Below are 24,258 nucleotides of genomic sequence, written 5' to 3' on the forward strand. Positions count from 1 at the left end.
TCTCATATGAAATAATGAGAATATTTCATACTCACAGAGATAGAAAGCAGATAGGTGGTCACCAGGGACTAAGGGGTGGAGGGAATAGAGTGATGGCTTAATGGGTACAGGGTTTTCTTTTGAGGTGATGAAATGTTTTAGAACAATAGAGGTGGTGGTTACACAACACTGTGAATGTACTAAATGACATTGAATGGTTAATTTTAGTGGTGGGTAGGAATTAAAAAATGGTTAATTATACATAAAAAAATTCATTTGCAAAAGAAAAAAAAAAATCACTGTAGTGATTCCAGTCATTATCACCCAGGAGTTCTACCAAACAGATAAAGAAGAAACAACTCTACAACAAATTTTTCCAATCCTGTGAAGTCTGCTACAACTTGCTTTATGATCAATTTTTTACACTCAACATTGGAAAAAAACTGATTGATTGATTGCGATAGTATCACTCTGTTGCCCAGGGTACCATGCTGTGGCATTAGCCTAGTTCACAGCAACCTCAAACTCTCCACCTGCCTCTGTCTCCCAAGTAGCTGGGCCTACAGGCACCCATCTCAATGCCCAGCTATTATTTTCTATTTTGAGAAAATGGAAAAAAATGCTCCAATGAAAGAAAGATTTTTCAGACATGATTTTTTTTTTTCTTTTTTGTAGAGACAGAGTCTCACTTTATGGCCCTCAGTAGAGTGCCGTGGTCTCACACAGCTCACAGCAACCTCCAACTCCTGGGCTTAAGCGATTCTCTTGCCTCAGCCTCCCGAGTAGTTTCAGACATGATTTTTTAAAATATCAGTTATACATCTGTCAAAACCCATACAATGTTCATCAAGAATGCACCCCTACTACAAATATAGAATTTATTTGGGTGATAACAACGTATTAATGTAGGTTCATTGATTGTAACAAATGTACCACCCTAATGAAGAATGTTGCTAACAGGAAAGAAAGGAGAGTGGGTAGGGCGCAGGAGATATATGAAAACTCTACGGATTTTCTGTTCAATTCTGCTGTGATCTAAAACTGCTCTCAAAACATAAAGTTTATTAATTTTTAAAAAGCAAATGACATGCCATTTATAAGAAATAAGTAATTCACTAATACTGTATAAAATTTATTTTTGAATTAAAGCTATAATAGGAAAATAATCACCTCTAAAATGTTAACAATCTAAAATAGAAGGTAAAACATTATTTATTTTGCAGTCATCCTCTGTGAAACATGGAACATTTAAGTTTGATTGAGAAGGCCAGGAGCAGCTCACGTATGTAATCCTAGCACTCTAGGAGGCCGAGGTGGGTGGTTCACCTGAGCTCAGCAGTTTGAGATCAGCCTGAGCTAGAGAACCAGCCTGAGCTACAGTAAGACCCCATCTCTACCAAAAATAGAAAAACTAGAGGGGCATTGTGGCGGACGCCTGTAGTCACAAATACTCGGTGTGTGTGTGGGGGGGAGGTTGGGGGGTGGGAATCAGTCCTTGAGCCCAAGAGTTTGAAGTTGCTGTGAGCTATGATACCACAGCACTCTAACCAGAGGGACAAAATGAGACCCTGTTTCCACATACACATACATACAAAAAGTCTAACTGAGAGAAATCAAAACTTAATTTGAAATACATTTTAATAAAGTAAAAATCTTAAGAAAATGTATTAATAATGGAAAAATCAATGTAAGGATCCTTACACTTTATCCAGAGATTAATTAGCTATCCAAACGGTTTCCTTTGAATAAAAAAATCTTTGTGACTAAAATTAGAAAGTACTATCTAAAAACTGACTCTTACTAGTAGCTAAAGATAAAATGAGAGCCAGCACCCATGCAAGTACTTCACATGCATTACCTTGTGTCATCTTTTCTTTTTTTTTTTTTTGAAAGAGAGTTTCACTATGTCACCCTTGGTAGAGTTCTGTGGTATCACAGCTCACAGCAACCTCAAACTTTTGGGCTTAAGCAATTTTCTTGCCTCAGCCTCCTGAGTAGCTGGGACTACAAGTGCACACCCTAACACCTGGCTATTTTTTGTTGTTATTGTTGTTGTTGCACTTGTCATTGTTGTTTAGCTGTCCTAGGCTGCGTTCAAACCTGCCAGCCTGGATGTAGGTGGCCTGCACCCTACTCACTGAGCTACGGGTGCCACCTGTATCATCTTTTTAATACTATGATGTGGATACTTTCACAAATGAGGGAGCTCAAAGAAGTAAATAGCTTACCAAAGATAACACATCAGAGAATCAAGTTTGGAATACACATCCATGTGACTATACAACCTAAAGTCTTACCCACTACAAAGGACTAACTTTATTTTATTTTTGGGGGAACGGAGTCTCACTTAACCACCCATGGTAGAGTGCTGTGGCGTTATAGCTTCCAGCAACCTCAAACTCTTGGGTACAAGCGATCCTCTTGCCTCAGCCTCCCAAGTAGCTGGGTAACTACAGTCCCCACCACAACGCCGGGCTATTTTTTAGAAATGGGGTCTTGCTCTGGCTCAGGCTGGTCTTAAACCTGTAAGCTTGGGCAATCCACCTACTTCAGCCTCCCAAGTGCTAAGATTACAGGCATAAGCCACCATGCCCAGCCCCAGAAGTAAATTCTTAATTAAAAAACAAATCAACAGGCTGGGCGCCTGAAAGTTCAGTGGTTTAGGGCACCAGCCACGTGTACGTGGGCCAAAGGGTTCAAACCCAGCCCAAGCCTGCTAAACAAACAAACAGAAAAATAGCCTAGTACTGTGGAGGGAGCCTGTAGTCTCAGCTACACAGGAGGATAAGGCAAGAAAATCACTTAAACCCAAGAGTTTGAGGTTGCTGTGAGCTGTAATGCCACAGCACTCTACTGAGAGCAACATAGTAAGACTCTGTCTCAAAAAAGAAAAAAAAATCCATGATCTGTACTCTAATTTTATTACTCTGCATACATGCCAAATCCATTTCCATTAAACAGTGATTCAAAAGACATTTTTAGAAGATAGCTGCCAAGTATGGCTACTAAAATTTATGTTAATAAAGCATTACTCAAAGTAGAGTATATACGAATCACAGTGCTTCTCTGACTTTTTGCTCTATCTAAACTCGCATCTGAATAAGGATGTAATCAAACTGCTCTGTAATCTCCATCTTCATTTGCCACTCCAATAACACACAGCAGTATTGCTTCAGAGTTCAAGTCAACATATGTGATACAATGAGACAGAAAAGAGACAGGACCATGACCAACTAGGGTTATCAGCTTCGTAGAAGATAAGTAATAAACAACATGTGACAAACAAGAAAGAAAGTCTATCAAGAAGGAAAAAATGAAGTAAAATCAAATGCTATGTACTGTAATGTAGGATTTACTGACCACTTACCATATGCCAGGAATTGTGCTAGATATTTGGACTGTAGAGAAAAAATAGTGAGGGAAATGCTGCAATACAAACAGGTTTATAGAAAAAGGCCATGGGGCTCAGTGCCCATAGCTCAGTGAGTAGGGCACCAGCCACATAACACTGAGGCTGGCAGGTTTGAGCCCGGCCCAGGCCTGTTAAACAACAATGTGGTAGGGCCTATAGTCCCAGCTACTTGGGAAGCTGAGGCAAGAGAATTACTTAAGCCCAAGCTTGAAGTTGTTGTGAGTTATGATTTCACAGCACTCTACAGAGGGCGATATAATGAGATTTTTGTCTCAAAAAAAAAAAAAAAGAAAGAAGAAAAAGGCCATGGCACTTAATTTGAGGGAGAATGACAGAAACTATAGAAAAAAAAAAGGTTAGAGAAAACTTCCTGCTGACGTTGGTATTTTAGCCAAATCTTCAAAGATGAATAGGAAATGAGGCAAAGGAAGAAAGGCAAGGAAGGAGATGAACAAAGGCACAGAAGCAAAAAGCACAATGCATTTAGAGAACTGAAAGAGTTTAACATAAGATACACGTGGGGGACATGTTGGGAAATGAGGATAAAGAGAGAAGGTTTATAAAGGGCCTTCATGTGGGTGAATTTTATTAATATCTTGAAAGCCACTGAAGAAGATTAACCAAGAGAGATAAAACCAGACATGTAAAAATAGTAATTTAGTTTTTTAAAAAATGAGGTCATAGATTAAGGCCATGAAAATGAAGAGAATGGAACAGACGGAATGTTCCATAAAATGTTATGGAAATGGACATAAAGAATGAGGGGAAAGGAATCCAAGAAGACTGGCAGGTTCCTAGTGTCATTAACTGAGTAGATGGGGCTGCTGTAACTGCAGAGACAGAAGGTACGATGGCAACACCTCAAAGTGTCGCGGCACTGCGGGAGACAAAATGAGACTCTGCCTCGAAAAGAAAAAAAGAGAGAGAGCGAGAGAAAAGATAGTATCATTCACAGAAAGAGCACAGCAAAGGGCCAAGGTATGTGTGTATAAAAAGAAACAGAAGTGGGAAAGACAACAGTAAATATAGGTTGTTTGTTGTAATATACAACAGGCTGCATTAGAGGGTCCTGTGAGGCATTTAAGTACTGGTATCAACCAAGCAGGGATCTGACACTCAAGAGTGAGATGGAAGTATCTGATCCTCAAGAGTGTGTATCGGCAGGATATGCATGGTAACTGAAACCCTCAGAGTTAAGTAATATTCAAGGAGAACATGAAAATGAGAGAGGACAGCCTCGGACACATTCAGAAAAACAATCTGCATTTTACGGATTGGGAAGTAAATGATGTCCACAGAAGACATAAAGAAGATGTAGCTAGATACTAAGTTAACAGATTCTTTCTGGAAAAAAGTAAGTCAACAATATTTAATGCAGCCAAGTACCTTAAAGACTCAAATGTTATGGCAGCTAGCATTAAGAAGACAGTTATTTTTGAGACAAAGGCTCAAGCTGTCACCCTGGGTAGAGTGCCGTGGCATCAGACCTCACAGCAACCTCCAACTCCTGGGCGTAAGCAATTCTCCTGCCTCAGCCTCCCAAGTAGCTGGGACTACAGGCACCTGCCACAACACCTGGCTATTTTTTGGTTGCAGCCGTCATTGTTGTTTGGCGGGCCTGGGCTGGATTCAAACCCTCCAGCTCAGGTGTATATGGCTGGACCTTAGCCGTTTGAGCCACAGGTGCCGAGCTGAAGACAGTTAACAATTCCAGTTAAGAATGGGGAGATTAGGGCAGCGCCTGTGGCTCAGTGAGCAGGGGCACCAGCCCCCATATACCGAGGGTGTCGGGTTCAAACCCAGCCCCGGCCAAACTGCAACCAAAAAATAGCCGGGCGTTGTGGCGGGCGCCTGTAGTCCCAGCTACTCGGGAGGCTGAGGCAGGAGAATCTCCTAAGCCCAGGAGTTGGAGGTTGCTGTGAGCTGTGTGATGCCACGGCACTCTACCGAGGGCAATAAATTGAAACTCTGTCTCTACAAAAAAAAAAAAAAAGGGAGAGTAGAGGGTGAGGCAAAAGAGACTGTGAGCACAGGTAACTCTTTCAAGAAACCTAATTATGAAAAGGATAAAGAGAATATATAAACTATAGAGATTTGTAATTGAGTGCAAGTTTTAGTTTTTGCTTATCTATGTTTTCTGAAAGGAAGGAACTACCCTGTTTCCCCGAAAATAAGACAGTGTCTTATTTTAAGGTGTGCTCCCAAAGATGTGCTAGGTCTTATTTTCAGGGGACGTCTTATCTTTCCTGTAAGTAGGTCTTGTTTTCAGAGGATGTCTTATTTTCGGGAAAACAGGGTAGTAGAGAGCAAAGGAGGTATCAACAGAAGAGGTCCCTGTTGTAACAGGGGATGGAATTCAAAGCATGTATGAAAGAGTATCTTTCAACAGAGAAGAAAAGAATACCTCTATACCTTAGAGCATATATAGTTTCTGCTCCATAAGTTTATGTAAGTTCTTCTAAAACAGAAAAATTATGTAAGTTTCGATGCATCTATACATTGAAATTTCAACAATGGTGTTCTCTGTAGAATGGGATTATGCTCTGTATTACTTTGTTATTCTCTTCCTTATTTTCCAAATGTTCTACGATAAGCATAAAATTTTTTAAGTGTCCCTGTCCTCTGCGTCATAAAGAACAATTCATTAACACAGAAAATTTAAGCAGCAAAGAAAAACAGGAAGGGGAAAATAACCATACAGCCAATGAATTGCTTTCATAGTTTAAGAAAGTTTATAAATGGCAGTTGCAATACACTTAAATTAACATTTTCTCAGAAAAAGGGATCATTAACGAGAACACTGAAATGGAATAATCCAAAACTTAAAATGGCTCCTCAACTGATTTAGATGTAGAAGAAAAGTGGCTTCCAGTCTCCTCTTAGCCACCTAAGTCTGTTTTAAAAGAGAATTGCCAAGTATTTGGGACTTAATAATTTACAGCTAAATTTTCAATACTAACTTCCTTTCTGGCTGTTAAATATTTTTTGCTATTTATTAATTTAGTTGTAAATAAAATCTACTACTAACATTCATGCTCACTGGGAACAATTTTTAGAAAGGAAAATTTAAACAGAGGCTTACAGTTGTGGTAAGTTTGGTCTAACAAAGGGATCATTTTCTGCTCCATTGACTGCTTTGTTTTTCCTTTGTTTTGGTTCAGAATTGGTAGAGGGTGCCTGAGAATTATTAGCTGTGGGAGGTTTGCGTTTGGCCAGAAGTTTCCTTTGCCTTTCAATATCTTCTCTTTGCTGATTCACCCATTCTTGTTGCCTGTGTAAAAATAAATAAAAACATATTAACTTTCCATTAGCTTTCACAGTTAAAACAGGAAAAAAAATTATTTAAAAACATGAAAAATCATGGGAATTATAACCTTTTGATACCACTCTTGTGAATCAACTTACAGAAATCATTATCTATCTGTTTTATCCCATTGTATCCATTTTAGGTACTCAATAAATAGCTATTGAATGAAATAAAAGAATAGGCTAAAAAACCAAAAGAAATTAACAAAGTATGGGATATATTTTATACATGCCAATACTCATCACTTAGTATTTGCAGACAAGCTTAGAACAGGCAAATATGCATTTAACATGAAAAATATTATTTTCTAAATTTACCTCTGCTAAAAAGAAATTTTAGGAATGAACAGTTACTATTTTGAAATGAGATCAAAATTGACCTTAATTGAAAAAAAGAATTTTGACAATTTAAGGAAAGGAAACAAGAAAACAGCAAGGACATTTACTTTGCTCTCAAAAATGAGCAATTAATATAAATAAAATTATTTATATTAATAAAAGAAGCTAAAACAATTTTGCAAATAGTTCACTTACACTAAAAAGTAATAGGCATCATGTCTACTATTAAAATATAGATTAAAGATTTTAGCATTCTGACCAGAGTATTAAATAGGTAACAGTGAAGCTTTTTAAAATTAACCTGTTGTAGAACACTTTAAGCTTGTTCTAACAGTAACCATGTTCCCTTTTAGGTCACCTTACCATGCCAAGAAAAAATTTTAAAATCCCATATGGTTAAATTTAGATTTAAAGCAAGTCAAATGTTTCCTTCTTTCATCTCTTCCCCCTCCTCTCAACATCATTTAAACCAGAATTATAGAGCTCCTACTCTGCTGATAAAGAATTGGCCTTACACACACTCCTTTCCCTATGTGTCTAGTGAGGGAGCAGCAGAATAAGAGTGAAAAAAACCAAGAACAATCTAAATAGAAGAGTAAAAGGATAGAGAAAAATAAAGTGTGAACAAGACTTTAGTTTTCATTTGCAAGTGGGAATACATAATTTCAATTATTAAAAAAGTAAAGTTTAAGGCTCTTTTTAATGTTATAATAAACAGTAATAACCTTAATAATTAGAATCCTAATGGAAAGTAAAGAATTTCTGGAATAGATATGCTGCTAATACCTGATTATTCAGGAATGACCATATAGTTGAGATGATGATTAACATTAATTTTTATTTATTCCTTTCTCTTTTTGACCTCTAACCACTTTGGGTTATATCACTGATTATAAAATATGTATATGTAACAACACACAGTAGGTCCTCAAAAAATGCTTATCATTGACAGTCGAGATAAGCAAATAATTTTGTTCTAACAGCTCAGTGGAGAAACTGTAACTCCTGGCAGAATTTGTATTTTAGACCATACATATTAATCATATAACCCTCTTTTATTCATTGCAGGACAATTGCAGATCTGGGTTTAGCAGGAGAGGTTCCTGCTCATAAAACACTCAAAAATATGGATTCTATCTCAAATCTTCTCCTGCTCTCCACTAGTAAAGTGTCCATATTTGAGTTATGCTTTAATCACCTTTCTTCTGGAAACCCCTCCATCTTACCTGTCAACAATCTATCTGCTTTCTGGTACTATTTCCTCATTACCATCATGATTATTCTACAACTCAGTTCTGATTATATACTCTACATGTATAAACCTTGAACAGGTCGTCTCATTATTTACAGAATTAAAATCCAAACTCCCTACCAGCACAAGGACACTATCCTTCATTGTGGTGTAGCTAACACTTAGCATAGCTGTGTTGAACAAAATCCAAATAAATCTGATGAGAGAGACAAAGAGAGAGAAGGCCATTTTATTGCAAGTCCTGGGAACCAGAGTTGGAACAGCAATGTTAATGTTATACCACATGAAATAAGCTTTGCCTCCACTTCAAATAACTGAATTGACATCTGCTGATGCCGATGCTGCCACTATTCCTGATTTTCAGATTTTTACAAATTGCCCAGCAAAGAAAAGGAGCAGCATAGGTCCTGTCTTCTTAACACACAAATAGCCAATCTTTACCTACTACCTTGTGAACTCAAGAAAATACGGTAACAATGATTTCTTTGCTTTAAAGTTTACCTTAGAAATGCTAAAGCCTAATAGCCAGGCATTGTGGCAGGCACTTGTAGTCCCAGCTACTTGGGAGGCTGAGGCAAGAGAATCGCCTAAGCCCAAGAGTTAGAGGTTGCTGTGAGCTGTGACATCACAGCACTCTACCCAAGGTAACATAGTGAGACTCCGTCTCAAAAAAAAAAAAAAAAAAAAAATGCTAAAGCCCATATTCAGTTCAACTGACTATGGGTTACTGTCTATGAGTCAAAAGAGGAAAGTTCTTTTCCTTAGGAAGGATAGCAGGCAAGCACTGAATATTATTAGCATTTAAGGATTAGAGAATGAGAAAAAAAACTAAGTAGAAAAAATCCAGTAGATCTCTCTCTCATCCCCTCACCACCATCCCCACCGCCACACAGACCCTTTTTGATGAAATTAAATTTTTAACAATTCTCCTCCCAAAAGATGAAGGTTCACTTTATATTTTGGAAAGTCTGATTTAGAATAATATATTATCCTACATAGGTGAATGCTAATTAATCAAGAAGCTATAATATCCCTGTTTCATATTCCTTTCAAATGTGTACTAACGTCTATGATTTCACAAAGGGTAGTGAGGACATACAGAACATTAATTCCAAATCTATAATCTTTTAAATGAAAACCCGAATGAATACTCCATTTTTTTAAATGTAAGAAATGACTAACTTCACAAGATTCTGAAATGCAAAACCATCTGTCCACTGTTCAGTAAATGACGCGCCATGTCTAACTGTTGTGAAGTGCCCCAGGCGTAATCTATCCTGCATACTCTTCTCTCGGCTTGACAGTTTTTCTTGTGTACTCTGAAAAAGGGAGGGAAAAAAAATCAATTGAATTCATTTAAATTTTAAATGGGGCAATGGGAACTCGTAAAGGAGAATGGAAAACCTACTAAATTTTTAACTTACTTTTTCAATAAGAAGTTTCTTGCTCATTGATATACACTTATTTAATCGTTCTTTGTATTTTTCAAGTAATTTTTGTTGTTCATCTATTTGCCGTCTGAGATCACAGTTAGCCTACAACGTAAGTAGAAAATGCAAAGTGTCTAAAATTTATATATATGAAACCTTAGAAGTATTTCAATGTTTTGATAAATTACATACAGTTAAGATGAATGATACTAAATATCTGAGTACAATACTAAAAAAAAAAGTCTTTCTTACCATGGGACAATACTGTTGAATGTTACTTAACTCCACAGTGGAAAATACATGGAATTTGTATCTATGCTTCACACATTCAAATCCACACTTAAGATACATTAACTTTAGCTAAGCTAAGTAAGCTATCAGAAAATTTCCATTTCTAACAAGTTCTCCAGTAATACTGACATTTGTGGTCTGGGATTATGATTTGAGAATTACAGGTCTAGGGCAATCACAGGGAAGCCAAAAGATAAGGGGGCATTAATATCTCCACAGTGGAACTATCAATCTAAAATTATATATGTAACAAAATTATTTCCAAGGAAGGAAACAGATTTCAGCATCAAAAGACCCTCATCATTAAGTGCAATTCAAACAAAACCCCAAAGTGTATGTGTGTAGTACGTATGTGTGTAACTTGGAGAACTGACTACAAAGGGCCCAAAATAAACTAAAATGAAGGCAAGGATATTTGTCCAACTATCACAACTTAATATAAGGCTACAGCAATTACGATCACCCAAATCCCCTTCTTCCTTAATAGTGGAAATTCACTGTTTTACTCTGGATTGATATGTGCCCAACTAAAAGACTACATTTTCTAACTTCCCTTGAAACTAAAGATCATCAGAGAGATAGAAGCAGGAGTTGTTCAGGGGGATACTGAAGAGGGCTACACCCAGAATTATAGTGCTTCTTGTTCTTCCCTTCCTCGTCCTGTCTTCTGCATAGCACACGGACATCGTGATTGTGACTATAACAGGTATAAAGAACCTTGATGTGACCTTTAAGATGGAAGCCAGGGACTACGATAAGGACAGAGGAAAAATGAAGGAACCAAGGTCATGCATAATACTGTGGAACAATCATACTTGGGCTGCCTATGTCCCTTCTCTTGAAAAATAAACTTTTATCTCATTTAATGTACTGCTATTTATGTTTTCTGCTACTAACAGCCAAAGGCAATCACTAAATGATGAAAAGGTACTACAATACCTGTGGAGAGAAACACAAATAGGACAACAGAACACATAAATAGATCCACTTGTAAATGAGAACAAGACTTTATGATGAAGTCGACGTGTTAAGAATAAACTTTTAATTAAGGCCGAAAAACTGGTTACCTCTGTAAAGAAATTAAAATGAAATCCTACTTAACACCATACCCCAAAACCAATTCCAGTGAGATTAACAACCAGACTACAAAACTTTCAAACGAGAAAACAGAACATATTTACAAATCTTAAGACTTAAAAAATTAATTCTTTTGACATATCTTTGCTAATAATTCAATATAAGCAAAACAAACTACAGTAGGACCTCCATAGTTGACCACCTCCTTAAGTTGACCTAATTTTTGGAGACAGAATCTCACTTTGTGTCCTCAGTAGAGTGATGTGACATCACAACTCACAGCAACCCCAAACTCTTGAGCTAAAGCAATTCTTTTGTTTCAGCCTCCCAAGTAGCTGGGACTACAGATGCCTGCCACAACACCCAGCTATTTTTTTTTTTTTTTTTTTAAGAGACGGGGTCTCATACTTGCTCAGGCCAGTCTCAAACCTGTCAGCTCAGGCAATTCAACTACCTCGGCCTCCCAGGGTGCTAGGATTACAGGCATAAGCCACCTCATCGGGCCTCAGTTGACCTAATTTTCATAGACTGGACATGCACCACATGTACCTATCAGTACAGCAGGCCTAGCTCCTTACATTGATACCTCCGTATATTGACAAGTTTGTTACAATCCCTTAGGTGGTCAACTTACAGAAGTTCTACTGTATAAATAAAAATATATATTTAATCATGTAAAAATTAAAACTGTATCTAATCATCAAACGATCGTAAAGTTAATAAATATTTTAAAATATCAAAAGTTAATAAATATTTTAAAATATAGTCACAACCAATTAGTAAATAGGGAATTCATAATAAAACCTAAGGCACTGTTATATCCATTAGTTGGCCAAAAATAAATTTTTTAAGAAAATATTATTCGGGCAGCGCCTGTGGCTCAGTGAGCAGGGCGCCGGCCCCATATACCGAGGGTGGCGGGTTCAAACCCGGCCCCGGCCAAACTGCAACAAAAAAATAGCCGGGCGTTGTGGCGGGCGCCTGTGGTCCCAGCTACTCAGGAGGCTGAGGCAGGAGAATCGCCTAAGCCCAGGAGTTGGAGGTTGCTGTGAGCTGTGTGACGCCACGGCACTCTACCGAGGGCAATAAAGTGAAACTCTGTCTCTACAAAAAAATATAAAAAAAAAAAAAAAAAAGAAAATATTATTCTACCAAGCCCTGGCAAAGATAATGAGCAACAGGACTTTTTTTTTTTTCCTGGCTCACTGCTCATCCAAACACTTGAGAAAAATTTGGTGCTAGTAAAGTAAAAGATGTGCATGCCCTGTACTATGGCCATGGCTTCCCTAAGCATATACCACAGAGAAGTTAATATACCTTTGTCCTAGAAGTCACGTATAAGAATATTCTCACATTCATATAATTACTACTTAGCAGTGAAGTGGACAAACTATAGTTATTTTTTTTTGTTTTTGAGACAAGAGTCTTACTTTGTCACCCTCAGTAGAGTGGTGCCACAGCTCACAGCAACCTCCAACTCTTGGGCTTAAGCGATTCTCTTGCCTCAGCCTCCCAAGAAGGTGGCACTGCAGGCGCCCACCATAACGCCTGGCTATTTTTTAGAGACAGGGCCTTGCTCTGGCTCAGGCTGGTCTCGACCCTGTGCACTCAAACAAACCACCCGCCTTGGCATCCCAAGTATTGGGATTATAGGCATGAGACACTGCGCCCAGCCAAACTACAGTTATTTTCATCAATGTGGATGACTCTCCCACATAAAATGCTCAGTAAAAACAAGCAGGGTGAAAGGGTCTATGAGGGATAATTTCACTTAAGTTCAGAAATGATCTAAAATATTGTTAAGAATGTATGAACATAATTAATATAACCATATAGAAACATTAAGAAATGACAGATACAGTATTACAATATTTAGAATATTGGTTAAAGATAAAAGGGATCTGAAGAGTCAACAGGATGAGATCAGAAAAGACACACTGGATGTTTCAAAGGTACTGATAAGCATGGCAGGATCACAGATGTTGGTTTTACTGAGTTTCTACATAAGTGGTTCTCAATACTGCCTTAAATTAGAATCATTAGTAGTTTTTAAAATTACCAATGCCCCAAACCCACATCATATCAATTAGATCAGAACTCCCCCACGTTAGAGTTCAGGCATTAGCATTTCCACTCTTTCCATCTGGGGATTCTAAGAAGCAACATAGGGTAAGAACTATTGCTTTAAACCTCACTCTCATTTATTAGCACACTTCTGGATATATTTTTTAATAAAGTTTCCATTCAAAATCTTATACAATTACAGAAGTTACTTCATCCTTTGTAATACCAGATGCCCTACATATAACAAAATCAAGTAACTTTTAACACATTAACTGACATGTGAGATGTATTTAACTTAAGCTAGTTTTGAGCCCCAAGGTCTCATGAAAGCATACAGTATAACTCAACCGTCTCTTGAACACTGACTACCACACTAGAAAAAAATATTTTCTCCTTGGGCCCACAGTGTTTTATTAGGTCAAGACAGGTCAAAGAAAGTGTGAGTGATAGATGCTTCACAAAGCCCTGGGTTTAAAACTAGTATTGAGTTAAATACAACACACATGGCAGTTTATGTGCTTGACCTAATAAAACTACCTGACCCCAAAGGGAAAATTTTTTTTCTAGTGTGGTCATCAATGTGTTAAAACTAAGATCAAATAGCTGTCGATGGTAGTTGGTCTTATAAAAATAAATTTTATAAACTTCCTTGTAGTTTCTCCAACTGTTTATACATTTACATTTAAAGATCTAATAAAATATTTTCACTTTAAAGTTGGTATTTTCAATAACGTACTTACACTACGAGAAAAAAGCTTATTGTTTTCCAGCTATAGAATTTTTCACAATGCTAATTTTTTCAGTGGTTTCACTGTTGCCAAATAATTTATTCACATTTTTTCATCTATAAATTATTACTTACCCTGAGCAAATCATCTATACGACCTTCCTTCTTTTCCAGATCCTGGTTTTTATTACTTTCTAATGCTGCTAATTTCAGCATTGTGAGATCAGTCTAAATGAAAGAAAGTCATTTTATTATCTCTATTAGAAATGCTGTTGCATGCAAACAAAAAACTAGATTTTATCCAGACTTCAAGAAGCAAAGAATAATATATACACTTGTGTGTATATGTAAAGAGTATTCCAAAATCTTAGTGCAATTTTAAATTAAAAGCATATTTTATTTTATTTTATTGAGACAGAGCCTCAAGCTGTCGCCCTGGGTAGAGTACGTGGCATCACAGCTCACAGCAACCTCAAACTCCTGGGCTTAAGCGATTCTCTTGCCTCAGCCTCCCAAGTAGCTGGAACTACAGGCACCCACAACACCCAGCTATTTTTTGGTTGTAGTTGTCATTGTTGTTTGGCAGGCCCAGGCTGGATACGAACCCGCCAGCTCTAGTGTATGTAGCTGGCGCCTTAGCTGCTTGAGCTACAGGTGCCATGCCTAAAAGCATATTTTACTTTACTTATTTTATTTTTATTTATTTATTTTTTTAGAGACAGAGTCTCACTTTTTCGCCCTTGGTAGAGTGTGATAGCATCACAGCTCACAGCAACCTCAAACTCCTGGGCTTAGACGATTCTCTTGCCTCAGCCTCCCAAGTAGCTGGGACTATAGGTGCCAGCCACAATGCTCAGCTATTTTTTGTTGTTGTTGCAGTTTGGCTGTGGCTGGGTTCGAACCCACCACCCTTGGTATATGGGGCCAGCGCTCTACCCACTGAGCCACAGGCACCACCCCTAAAAGCATATTTTAAAAGTATATTTAAGAAGTATAAATGATATGAACTTACCAAGAAATATTTTAAAAGGTTAATTATTTAGAGTATGGATATTTCTCACTAAAATTCAATATGTCCACTGCTCTGTGCTATATATCTGTGATATATAGGTGATTGACCTTTAAACTTTGCTAAGCCTTTAAAAACAACTTTTTTTTTTTTTTTTTCAGACAGAGTCCCACTCTGTTGCCTACACTAGAGTGCACTGGCTTCAGCTTAGCTCACAGTAACCTCAAACTCCTGAGTACAAGCAATCCTCCTGCCTGAGCCTTCCATGTAGCTGGGACTCTAGGCACCAACTACAATACTGGCTAATGTTTTCTGTTTTTAGTAGAGATAGGGACATGTTCTTGCTCAGGCTGGTCCTGAATTACTGAGATCAAGCAATCCACTTACCGTAGCCTCCCAGAGTGCTAGGATTATAGGCGTGAGCCACTGTACCCAGTCTGAAAATTATTTTTTAAACTGGTAAGTAAAAACTGTATATATTTATGGTGTATAATATGATGTTTTTATACATATACACACTGTGGAATGGCTAAATCAAGCTATTTAACACCTATCATTTTTTACGGCGTGAACACTTAAAATATACTCTGAGCAATTTTCATAAACAGTAAAATCTCTGTAAGTTGAGCACCTAAGGGACTGTAACAAACCAGTCAACATAAGAAACTAGGCCTACTGTATTGATACGCACATGTGGTGCATGTCCAGTCTATGACAATTAGGCCAACTTAAGGAGGTGAATGTAGGAAGATGGTCAACTACGGAGGTTCTACTGTATGTCTAACATTATTAACTGTAGTCACCATGATGTACAGTAGATCCCTTACTACTACCCCTTCTCTAACAGGAATTTTGTGTCCTTTGACCAACATCTCAGGCAGCAAAACCTTTCACAAGCTGCTCAGGGACTCTATAATCCTAGACACAAGATCATCCAGAGGTTCTGATACATGCATAACAGTTTGGACATAACCCCAAAAATAAAGTCTAATGAAAATAAACTGGCAAGTTGAGATAGTCGTGCAACAGATCTACTCTCTCAGTCCTCAGAGAGTCATCCAGAAACTGCCACATGTAAAAAATTAAATTCATGAAAGCAACTAAGGATAAAAGATATCCAAATTCAATTTTCATATTATCTAATTTGTAGCATACACACACACACACATATTCTCCTACATATAGACACTCAAATGAATTACTTTAATGTCCATTTATAGCAAATGCAACAGTCTTACAAAGGCTTCAATTATATATATATATATATTTGGATATTAAGTTTAAAAAGAATCAAGAACTAGAACTGACTTGTTAGCATTATTCTGATGATTTGACTTGCTTAAAGCATCTAAATATTTGCTAGTGTGTAACAAGACAAGCCGACAGTAAACTGGGTGTTTAAATTTTTCACCCCTCCCTACAAATTGTTTTTTTTTTTTAAAGTTAGTTTTGATGTCTAATTTTGTATAAAACAAACAATAGACATTTTAGTTGTTAGTACAAAGTTGGTCAGTAGTTTCTGAGAACTCACAGAAAAAAAATTTAATTATTATTTACCTGAGTAATTTTAAAGGATAACTGCTTTGGTTGTACAATAGGGTGGTCCCCAAAAGCTAATGCAGTAGGAGAAGGGCTATTCGGTCGAACCTAAAAGAATATATTAGAATTCTTACAGTAGAAAGAAAAAACAAGTAGGCTTCTACTTAGCAACAATTACTTAACATTTCTTAAGTTGTTTCTCTCAAGATAATACCTGAACTGAAACATCATAATTAACTTTTCAAAGCTTGTAATCACCATTTATTCAGTGATTATTTATTACACTGCATTCAGTGAATACCTTCTACCTAAGGCCTACTGGTAAATACAACCATGTATTCCCTGTTCCTCATGGAGCTTATATTCTAGTGCCATGAAAGAAATCTTAAAGCTTTCATACTATTAAACAAAACAAGGATAAACTATCTAAAACAAAAATATTAAAAACCAATTATGATAGTTCAAAAAGTAAAAATAAAAAAACGTTAATATGGAATCTTTGTACTAGGGACAAGAATGCAAACCCATACATTAATATCAATTTGCTGGTAAGTTTCATGGTTTATCTGGTCACTAGCTTAAAGATACACGCATTATAAGCAGATTACAACATTGTATCAATGTTGTTCCTAAAACTCTTTATCAAGTTATTGTTGTATCTTATGCCTTACTTTGAACATGGCAATGTGATGTGCCTGAAGGTACAAAATGGGTAAGAAACCACCAAATGTATCCTACAGACAAGCACTGGAAGGGAACAAAAGAAATGAAAACAAGACATTTGAAGAGTGACTAATTTTTAAAAATTTTACCTGTAAGTTATTAAAAACCAGTATTGTTTTTCTGGTTAAACACTGAACTTGCACACAACGAAAGTAAACCAAAAAGGAATCCAATATGCAGAACAATACATATAAAATCTTGAAATATTAGAAATGAACCAAAAAGTAATAAGATAATTTGTAGGTCCAAGATTCTTCTATGCTGAACTACGCAGTCTGCCTTTTTTCTTAAGGATTCCCAGGCAAAAAAAATTATGGTATTTTAGTGGTTAAGAAATTTAACTGATAACAAAGTTAGAAATTAGGAACCAATAACTAAAGCGGGACAGATACAAAAGTATTCACGTCAGTCCCACAGACTCCACAGCCTTCTTTTACAAAAACAGTAATTATTAGATATAATTAATTCAAGAAATCTTTTTTTTTTTTAAAGGAGATTTTTTTTTTTTTTTTTGGTTTTTGGCTGGGGCTGGGTTTGAACCCGCCACCTCTGGCATATGGGACCGGCGCCCTACTCCTTGAGCCACAGGCGCCGCCCTAATTCAAGAAATCTTTAAGAAGCTCACTTTTGGAAATAAAGTTCTAACAACATCAGATTAAAAAGGATTCAATTCACCTTACAAAAATATTTTTTTAAAATAAACACTATGTAGCAATTCTCAACGAAACAACAAATTAAACAAATTATAAAAGTTATTCGATGTATATAACCTCCCAAAGAATGTACATGAACAACTTGAAAGATAAAAACTTACAGATGAGGAAGGAGTGGAATGTGAATGTGAATTTTGAGGAGAACGAATTGCAGGAGGTATGCCTCTTACTGGACTTGAGCCATTTCCACCTTGGTACTGGAAAAAGGAAACACCATTATTCACTAAAGCAGCTTAGATAGTTGTTATTTTAGACATGGCATTAAGAATTAATTTAAATATCTTATTTTAAATTAAATCAAACAGTCATTTAAATAGTTCCAGAAAAAGCAAAACTAAGTTCTAGTATAGCCAAGCCTTAGAAGACTAACAGAGTATTCATCACAAGAACATGATGAGGCTATATTTTATAAAGATCTGTACTACACTACTTTCTGACTATAATTTGTTATTGTGGCGACTCAAAGACAAATCCCCCACACTGAACTTTCTGTTTTTCTCCTAAATCTTAGCAGTTTCCCTATACATGTTTCTTGAGCCAATATGGTCCCTATCCCAAAACACATAAAAATGTTTACACATAGATCTTAACGAATATAATCAACTATCTTAAATGGCTCATCATTTTGAAGATCCGAAGGTTCATGGCATTATATGAAAGAGATATAGAACAAATTCTCTTTTCCCTAACAGGACAAAAATCTTTAAAAAGTCAATGATTTCTTCTAAAACGTATGATTCAGATGCACAGAGAAGCCAACAAATCTGTTCCATAGCTATCTTTCCTCCTGTCTCATGTTAAAGATGGGAAAAAGAAAACCATTTGCTGCTACTGACTTCCTCTGGGGGTACAGTTTACTGTCTACTTCATTTTTTCTTTAACTTTGACATGAGCAGCAGAGATGTCTTTCTGCTGTGTTCATTTAAGAAGTTCTTGAAATCTAGAGGTTTGGCCTCATTATTTTACCTATAGAGTGCCTTTCTTAACACCCGGCACACAGTAGGCATTCAAGAGATATTTGTTTATTCAAAGTAATCCTATCTTTAGCAAAGGTTCTTTTTTTTTTTTTTTTTTTTTGCAGTTTTGGCCAGGGCTGAGTTTGAATGCACCACCCCTGGTACGGCGCCGGCACCCTACTCCTTGAGCCACAAGCACCGCCCTTGGCAAAGGTGCTTAACGATATTAACGAGTGACTGACCCCAACTAAAGACCATCAGGTGGCTAGCAACGATTTTACCTTAGAAAAAAACTTTACCCAAGAAAACAAGCAATGAAGGATTTAAAAATTTATTTTAAAATTCGGATCTTTTGCTAATCAGCCAATTCTGGTTTTAATCTCAAGTAAATAAAAGTATTTTTCAATTGAGTAAATTATGTTTCTTGTTTTAATAATCACATTAGTGCTTCCTAATGGAAAACTGGTAGGCAAAGGTGTTTCTAGGTAGAAGCAAGAAAACATTCCAGAATGTCATTCTTGGGTAAAAATCTAAATTTACCACTCTTTATTGTTTTCAGGGACTCTGAGATTCACATCTCTATCAATTATTTACTCAAATGTTGCTGAGATGTGATAAAGACTATATTGATAGTAAGAGGAATTACCACTCTTTACTGTTTTCCAGGGACTCTGAGATTCACATCTCTATCAATTATTTACTCCCCATCCATAGGACTCAAATGTTGCTGAGATGTGATAAAGACTATATTGACAATAAGAGGAATTCTGACCTGGAGAATGGGTAGGCTTAAGTTCCACTCTTTACTCTCCAATTTAGAAGCTGACATTAGGTAGGCTATATAACATTTATGGCACTCAGTTTCACTGTCTGTAAATCTAACACTCACTTTGCTTATCTTAGGTTGTTATAAGCAAATATGTGAGGAAGTACTTTTAAAAGTATGATGTGTCATTGTAATGTAAATTTTATTTTATTTTATTTTTGCAGTTTTTTTGGCCGGGGCCAGGTTTGAACCCACCACCTATGGTATATGGGGCTGGTGCCCTACTCCTTTGAGCCACAGGCGCCTGTAATGTAAATTTTAACATTCCTAGGAAAAAAGAATACTACATAGTACTAAAGCTCTGCTCTAATCAAGCAGATAATCAAAAGTTAACCTTGTGCTTCAAAGTAATTATTTGTAGCTCAAAGCAGAATTAAATTAGGAACTAGAGATAATTTTCAATGAACTTACTTCAAAATAATCACTAATTTTGTGTCCACGTCCTCCAATACTTTTTCCTAAAATACAAAAAGATACGATACATGAGTAGGGCAATAACAGGATAAAAAAATTTTAGAACCCTCTAAAGATCAGATACAAATTTCAGAAATTCAAAACTCAAATAACATTTCAATAGATGGACTCTGAGACAGTTCATAAATATTGAATTAGCAACTTGCTAAGAAAATACAGTAAGTAGAAACACTTTTTGAGGGAAAGACAAGCATCTTTGATTAGAACTACCTATACAGAATACATGACTTCTTCAAGTTATAATAGAAAAATGAATAATATCATGAGTCAAAAGCTTTGCATAATATAGACATATGTAATTTATCAATTCATTACTGACATACATTCATGCTGACAATTATTTTTTTCAACAAAATATTTCTGAAGTAAAAAAAAAAAAAATATTTCTGAAGTAGTTACTATGTGCCAGGCACTACAGAGATAAACAATGTATTTAAAGGTTCAATAACTTTAAATTTCTTCTTGGAACAAGGTAGGGAGATTTTTAAAAGACCAAACAAATACTCAGGACTACATAAAAAAAAGAACAAATACTCAGGAGTATAAATGCTACCTAAAAATTTTGAACAATGGTTTTGTACAGATTTAGAGATCAGAAAGGACTATAAAGGTTTATACCAAAGGAACTTCTCTTCTATTTATAATAATTTCTCTGCAGATTCTGAAGAAATACTATCTTCTAATGAAGACACAGATTTTTTTGTTGTTGCCAGAAGTTACATCCTCCATTCTTTTCCCCTAATTGAACCCGAATTTCATAGTGTTAACACCCTCCCCCTATACAGCACCTGTATTTTCAGAGCAAGCTGGCTCTTATACAGAGCCTCCATTTTGAGTTCCCATCCTCTCCTCCTTATTAGAAATCCAATTTTGTTCAGATATCATCCCTCCTCCACAAACCCTGTATTTTTAAGGAACTTTAACCCCATTTTCAATTTCAAAGATGGGCCTGATTTTTTGTAAGGGCAACAGTACCTCTACTTGTCATAACTGGCTTTGGAATGAACACATGACCCAATTTGGACCATAGATGATAGGAAAGGTTTGCTTTGGGCTTAAAGAAACTAACTCCAAAGAAAGAAAGGGGTAGGGGAGACACAGAAAGCCAGCCTCTCTCCAAAAGAAGTTAAGCAAGGAAGCTGAAAAGAGTAAGCCCAATTTAGGTAAACGTCTAAAAGCAGATGATCAGACAATTTTGTGGATGGCAGACCACAAACAAACAAACAAAAAAATTAGTCCTTAAAACAGGTTGGATCAACCAATCCAGAAACCCCATCCTATTTGTGGGCTTGTTTTCGAGTTTATCTGCAGTTGAAACTATAGCAATTCATGTATCTTTACAATAAATAAAGCTACAAGTACACTATCCACAACTTGGGGAAACTATATTAGAACCAAAAGGGAGCTCAGTGCAAATCAAGAGACAAAGTACTATATACTTAGAGAAAGAGAACTAAAATGACTCTTCACAAAGACAATTGCTGCAAATATATCCCTTGATTTAAACACCAGTAAGCATGGCCCTAAATCTTATGGCTAAAGACTGACTCCATATACTGAATAACATTGTGTCCATAAAGTTTGTGTGTCGTTTAAACTAAGTTTAAATTTTAAAATTGCACACAAACTTTATGGACATACTGTATATCAAATCATTGATATACACACATGTTTTAATAGCCCAATTTATTGTCTTTAATTTTGTGTGCCCAAATTAAATAAGAGTACTATTATTTTGTTGAGAGATTATGAGGGATTTTATAGTCTAATGAATATAATTTTATTAGCTCATATCACAAAAGGTAGGTGATATAAGAATGAAACAGGTATGAAAAGAAGATAATTTCATTAGTCTCTCTTGATTATTTTTATATAGTTTTTTTTTTTAATGAAAGGTAGGAGTAAGTTTGGGTACTTTTTTAAACACGAGATTTAAAGGTTTTATTCAAAACCAAGAAGCCATTTCAATACCCTCATTTCTATAAAGAAAGAAAAATGAGAAGTGATGCTTCCCCAGATTTGGGCATGTTCATCTTTCTAGGACCCAAATAAAAAATTAAGAGAAATGTCCAAATGCCTAAAAACCATATACTAATTACATGTGTATGTAGAAAGACTGCATTTCATACTATTATTTAAGAACCAGAATATTAATTGGTTAAAAATCAGAACAATTAATTGTAAATGTCTCCTAGGCTCTGAAAGAAAATACTATTTGCTTACCCTGACTACTTTCATTCTGGTTTTCTGCTTTTCTCTTTCTTCCCCTGGATGATTCCGATTGTTTCTTCTCTGGTGTCTATGGAAAAGCAAGATAACAGATTTTTAAATTACAGTTTTAATATACAAAATCATTACAGTCAACATAAAAATCATTTTTTTGAGGTCAAATAGTGTACAACAGTGCTCACAAGGTAAGTGTATAGTTATTCATACACAATTCATTTAAAACATAAAATTTTCTGTTATATAAATTTTCAAAATTCCAATTATAGAAGAGCCTGTCCATATTACATGGAATTCTACATTTTCAGAATTTGACTTGAAGTGGATAAGAAATCTGAGAGTAATTAGCCTTTACAAGATGCCCCTGATATCCCTAACTGGATATAGTCCAAATCATCATCATCATGATCATCATCTGACGTTTCTCCTGTTAGTTTCCTACCTCTCAAAAGTAGTTTTCTACTACTACTATAAAATGAAATTTTGCTGAGAAAAAGGGGGTAGAATACAAACCCTACATACACACACAGTCCTTACTAAAAAAGAACATTCACTCAAATGCCTAACAATTATTATCCAACAACAATTATAGCAAATTCATAGATTTCACCCTAGATGTGGGATCAGCCTATGGGCCAAATCTGTTTGGATGTCTGGTCAACCTGTTTTGTATCACCTAACCATAGCTTTTGCATTTTTAAATGTCTGAAATTTTACAATTTAAAACAAAAGGAATATTGCATATAAAAAAAGATAGTTTGTTACATGAGAATTATAAGAGATTCAAATTTCTTATCTATAATAAAGTTTTATTAGAACCCATCCAAATTTGTTCATTTATGTATTATCTATAGCTGCTTCCACATTACAACAGCAGAATGAAGCAGCTGCAACAGTCAGTGTGACTGTTAGAAAGTCTAAAATATCTGGTCCTTTAGAGAAAAAGTTTGAAGACTCCTGCTCTAGATGGTGGCTTTGGTCCCAAACAGCAGGTTTGTTCCTATAACAAACAGCAAAAATTTTCATTAGCCTAATACAAGTTAATTCTTGTAGAGTATGACAAACTGATGTTTTGCTTAGTCAAAAATTAAAACCAAGACCAAAAGCACAAGGTGATGGAACCAGGTCCTCAAATTCTAGAAGCCTAATTAAGTACTTCTGGTGCCAGAGTAACTCCTAAACTTAACAGGAATTCCATGAATGTTTAACTAAACAAATTAATCACATTAGGCAACTTAAAATACATCTCTTACGGTCCCAAACAAGGAAAGGATTCAATCCATATTTTTATGTCTCTGAATAGTTCTATGATTAAATAGAATGAATGATAATACATAACCTAATTCTAATTGAGCATGTTTTCTTCGTGTAAGTATCACCACCTTGGGCATTTAAAGTGCTCTAATCTCCATTCTGCCATCAAGATAGCAAACTTAGAGAGGTTGAACTGAATGTCACCAGTCTCTGAATTCTTTAAAAATAGGTGATATATCTTATCTTCTCCCCATCTGACCCTCCCATCCCATTACTAACATATTACTTGATAAATACATGAATGACTATTAAATCATTTACTCAAGGTAACATACTAGTGTGGCAGGAAGATTCAAATCAAATTCAGTTAAATAAAAAAAAAATTTTCAGTTAAATATAATTCCAATAATCACATGCTCTTTATTTCTCCTCTGTGTGATATGCTGTATGCCCTACCCCATACACACCAACTAAATGAACCATCTACACAAAAGTATTTCAAATTTTACTATCTGTAAATAAAATATAACATGTCCAATAAATTGGTCCTATGTTTTCATTTCAGAAACCAGAGATTTTAAAGCCAGCTACTTGGGAGAGAGATTCATGTACCAGGAATGTAGGGTTACACAGTTCATCAGTTTAGCTTCACTGTCAAAAT

The 24,258-nt window shown here is 35.9% G+C and overlaps 1 protein-coding gene across 2 annotated transcripts in view; it reads right to left on the reverse strand.

The window, feature by feature from the left end:
• Window positions 1-24,258, reverse strand: part of TLK1 (tousled like kinase 1) — a 140,035-nt gene that overhangs the window by 56,675 nt on the left and 59,102 nt on the right. For both annotated transcript variants that reach the window (XM_053598096.1, XM_053598095.1), the window contains exons 4-11: window positions 22,341-22,416; window positions 20,055-20,101; window positions 17,963-18,058; window positions 16,444-16,533; window positions 14,013-14,105; window positions 9,713-9,823; window positions 9,471-9,607; window positions 6,474-6,662 (exon numbers count right to left, since the gene is read on the reverse strand). In XM_053598096.1, the coding sequence (XP_053454071.1) occupies window positions 6,474-6,662; window positions 9,471-9,607; window positions 9,713-9,823; window positions 14,013-14,105; window positions 16,444-16,533; window positions 17,963-18,058; window positions 20,055-20,101; window positions 22,341-22,416 (839 nt within the window). The remainder of the gene's footprint in view (window positions 1-6,473; window positions 6,663-9,470; window positions 9,608-9,712; window positions 9,824-14,012; window positions 14,106-16,443; window positions 16,534-17,962; window positions 18,059-20,054; window positions 20,102-22,340; window positions 22,417-24,258) is intronic.

This window comes from Nycticebus coucang, chromosome 7 (assembly GCF_027406575.1).
Source record: "Nycticebus coucang isolate mNycCou1 chromosome 7, mNycCou1.pri, whole genome shotgun sequence".
Lineage (NCBI taxonomy): Eukaryota > Metazoa > Chordata > Mammalia > Primates > Lorisidae > Nycticebus > Nycticebus coucang.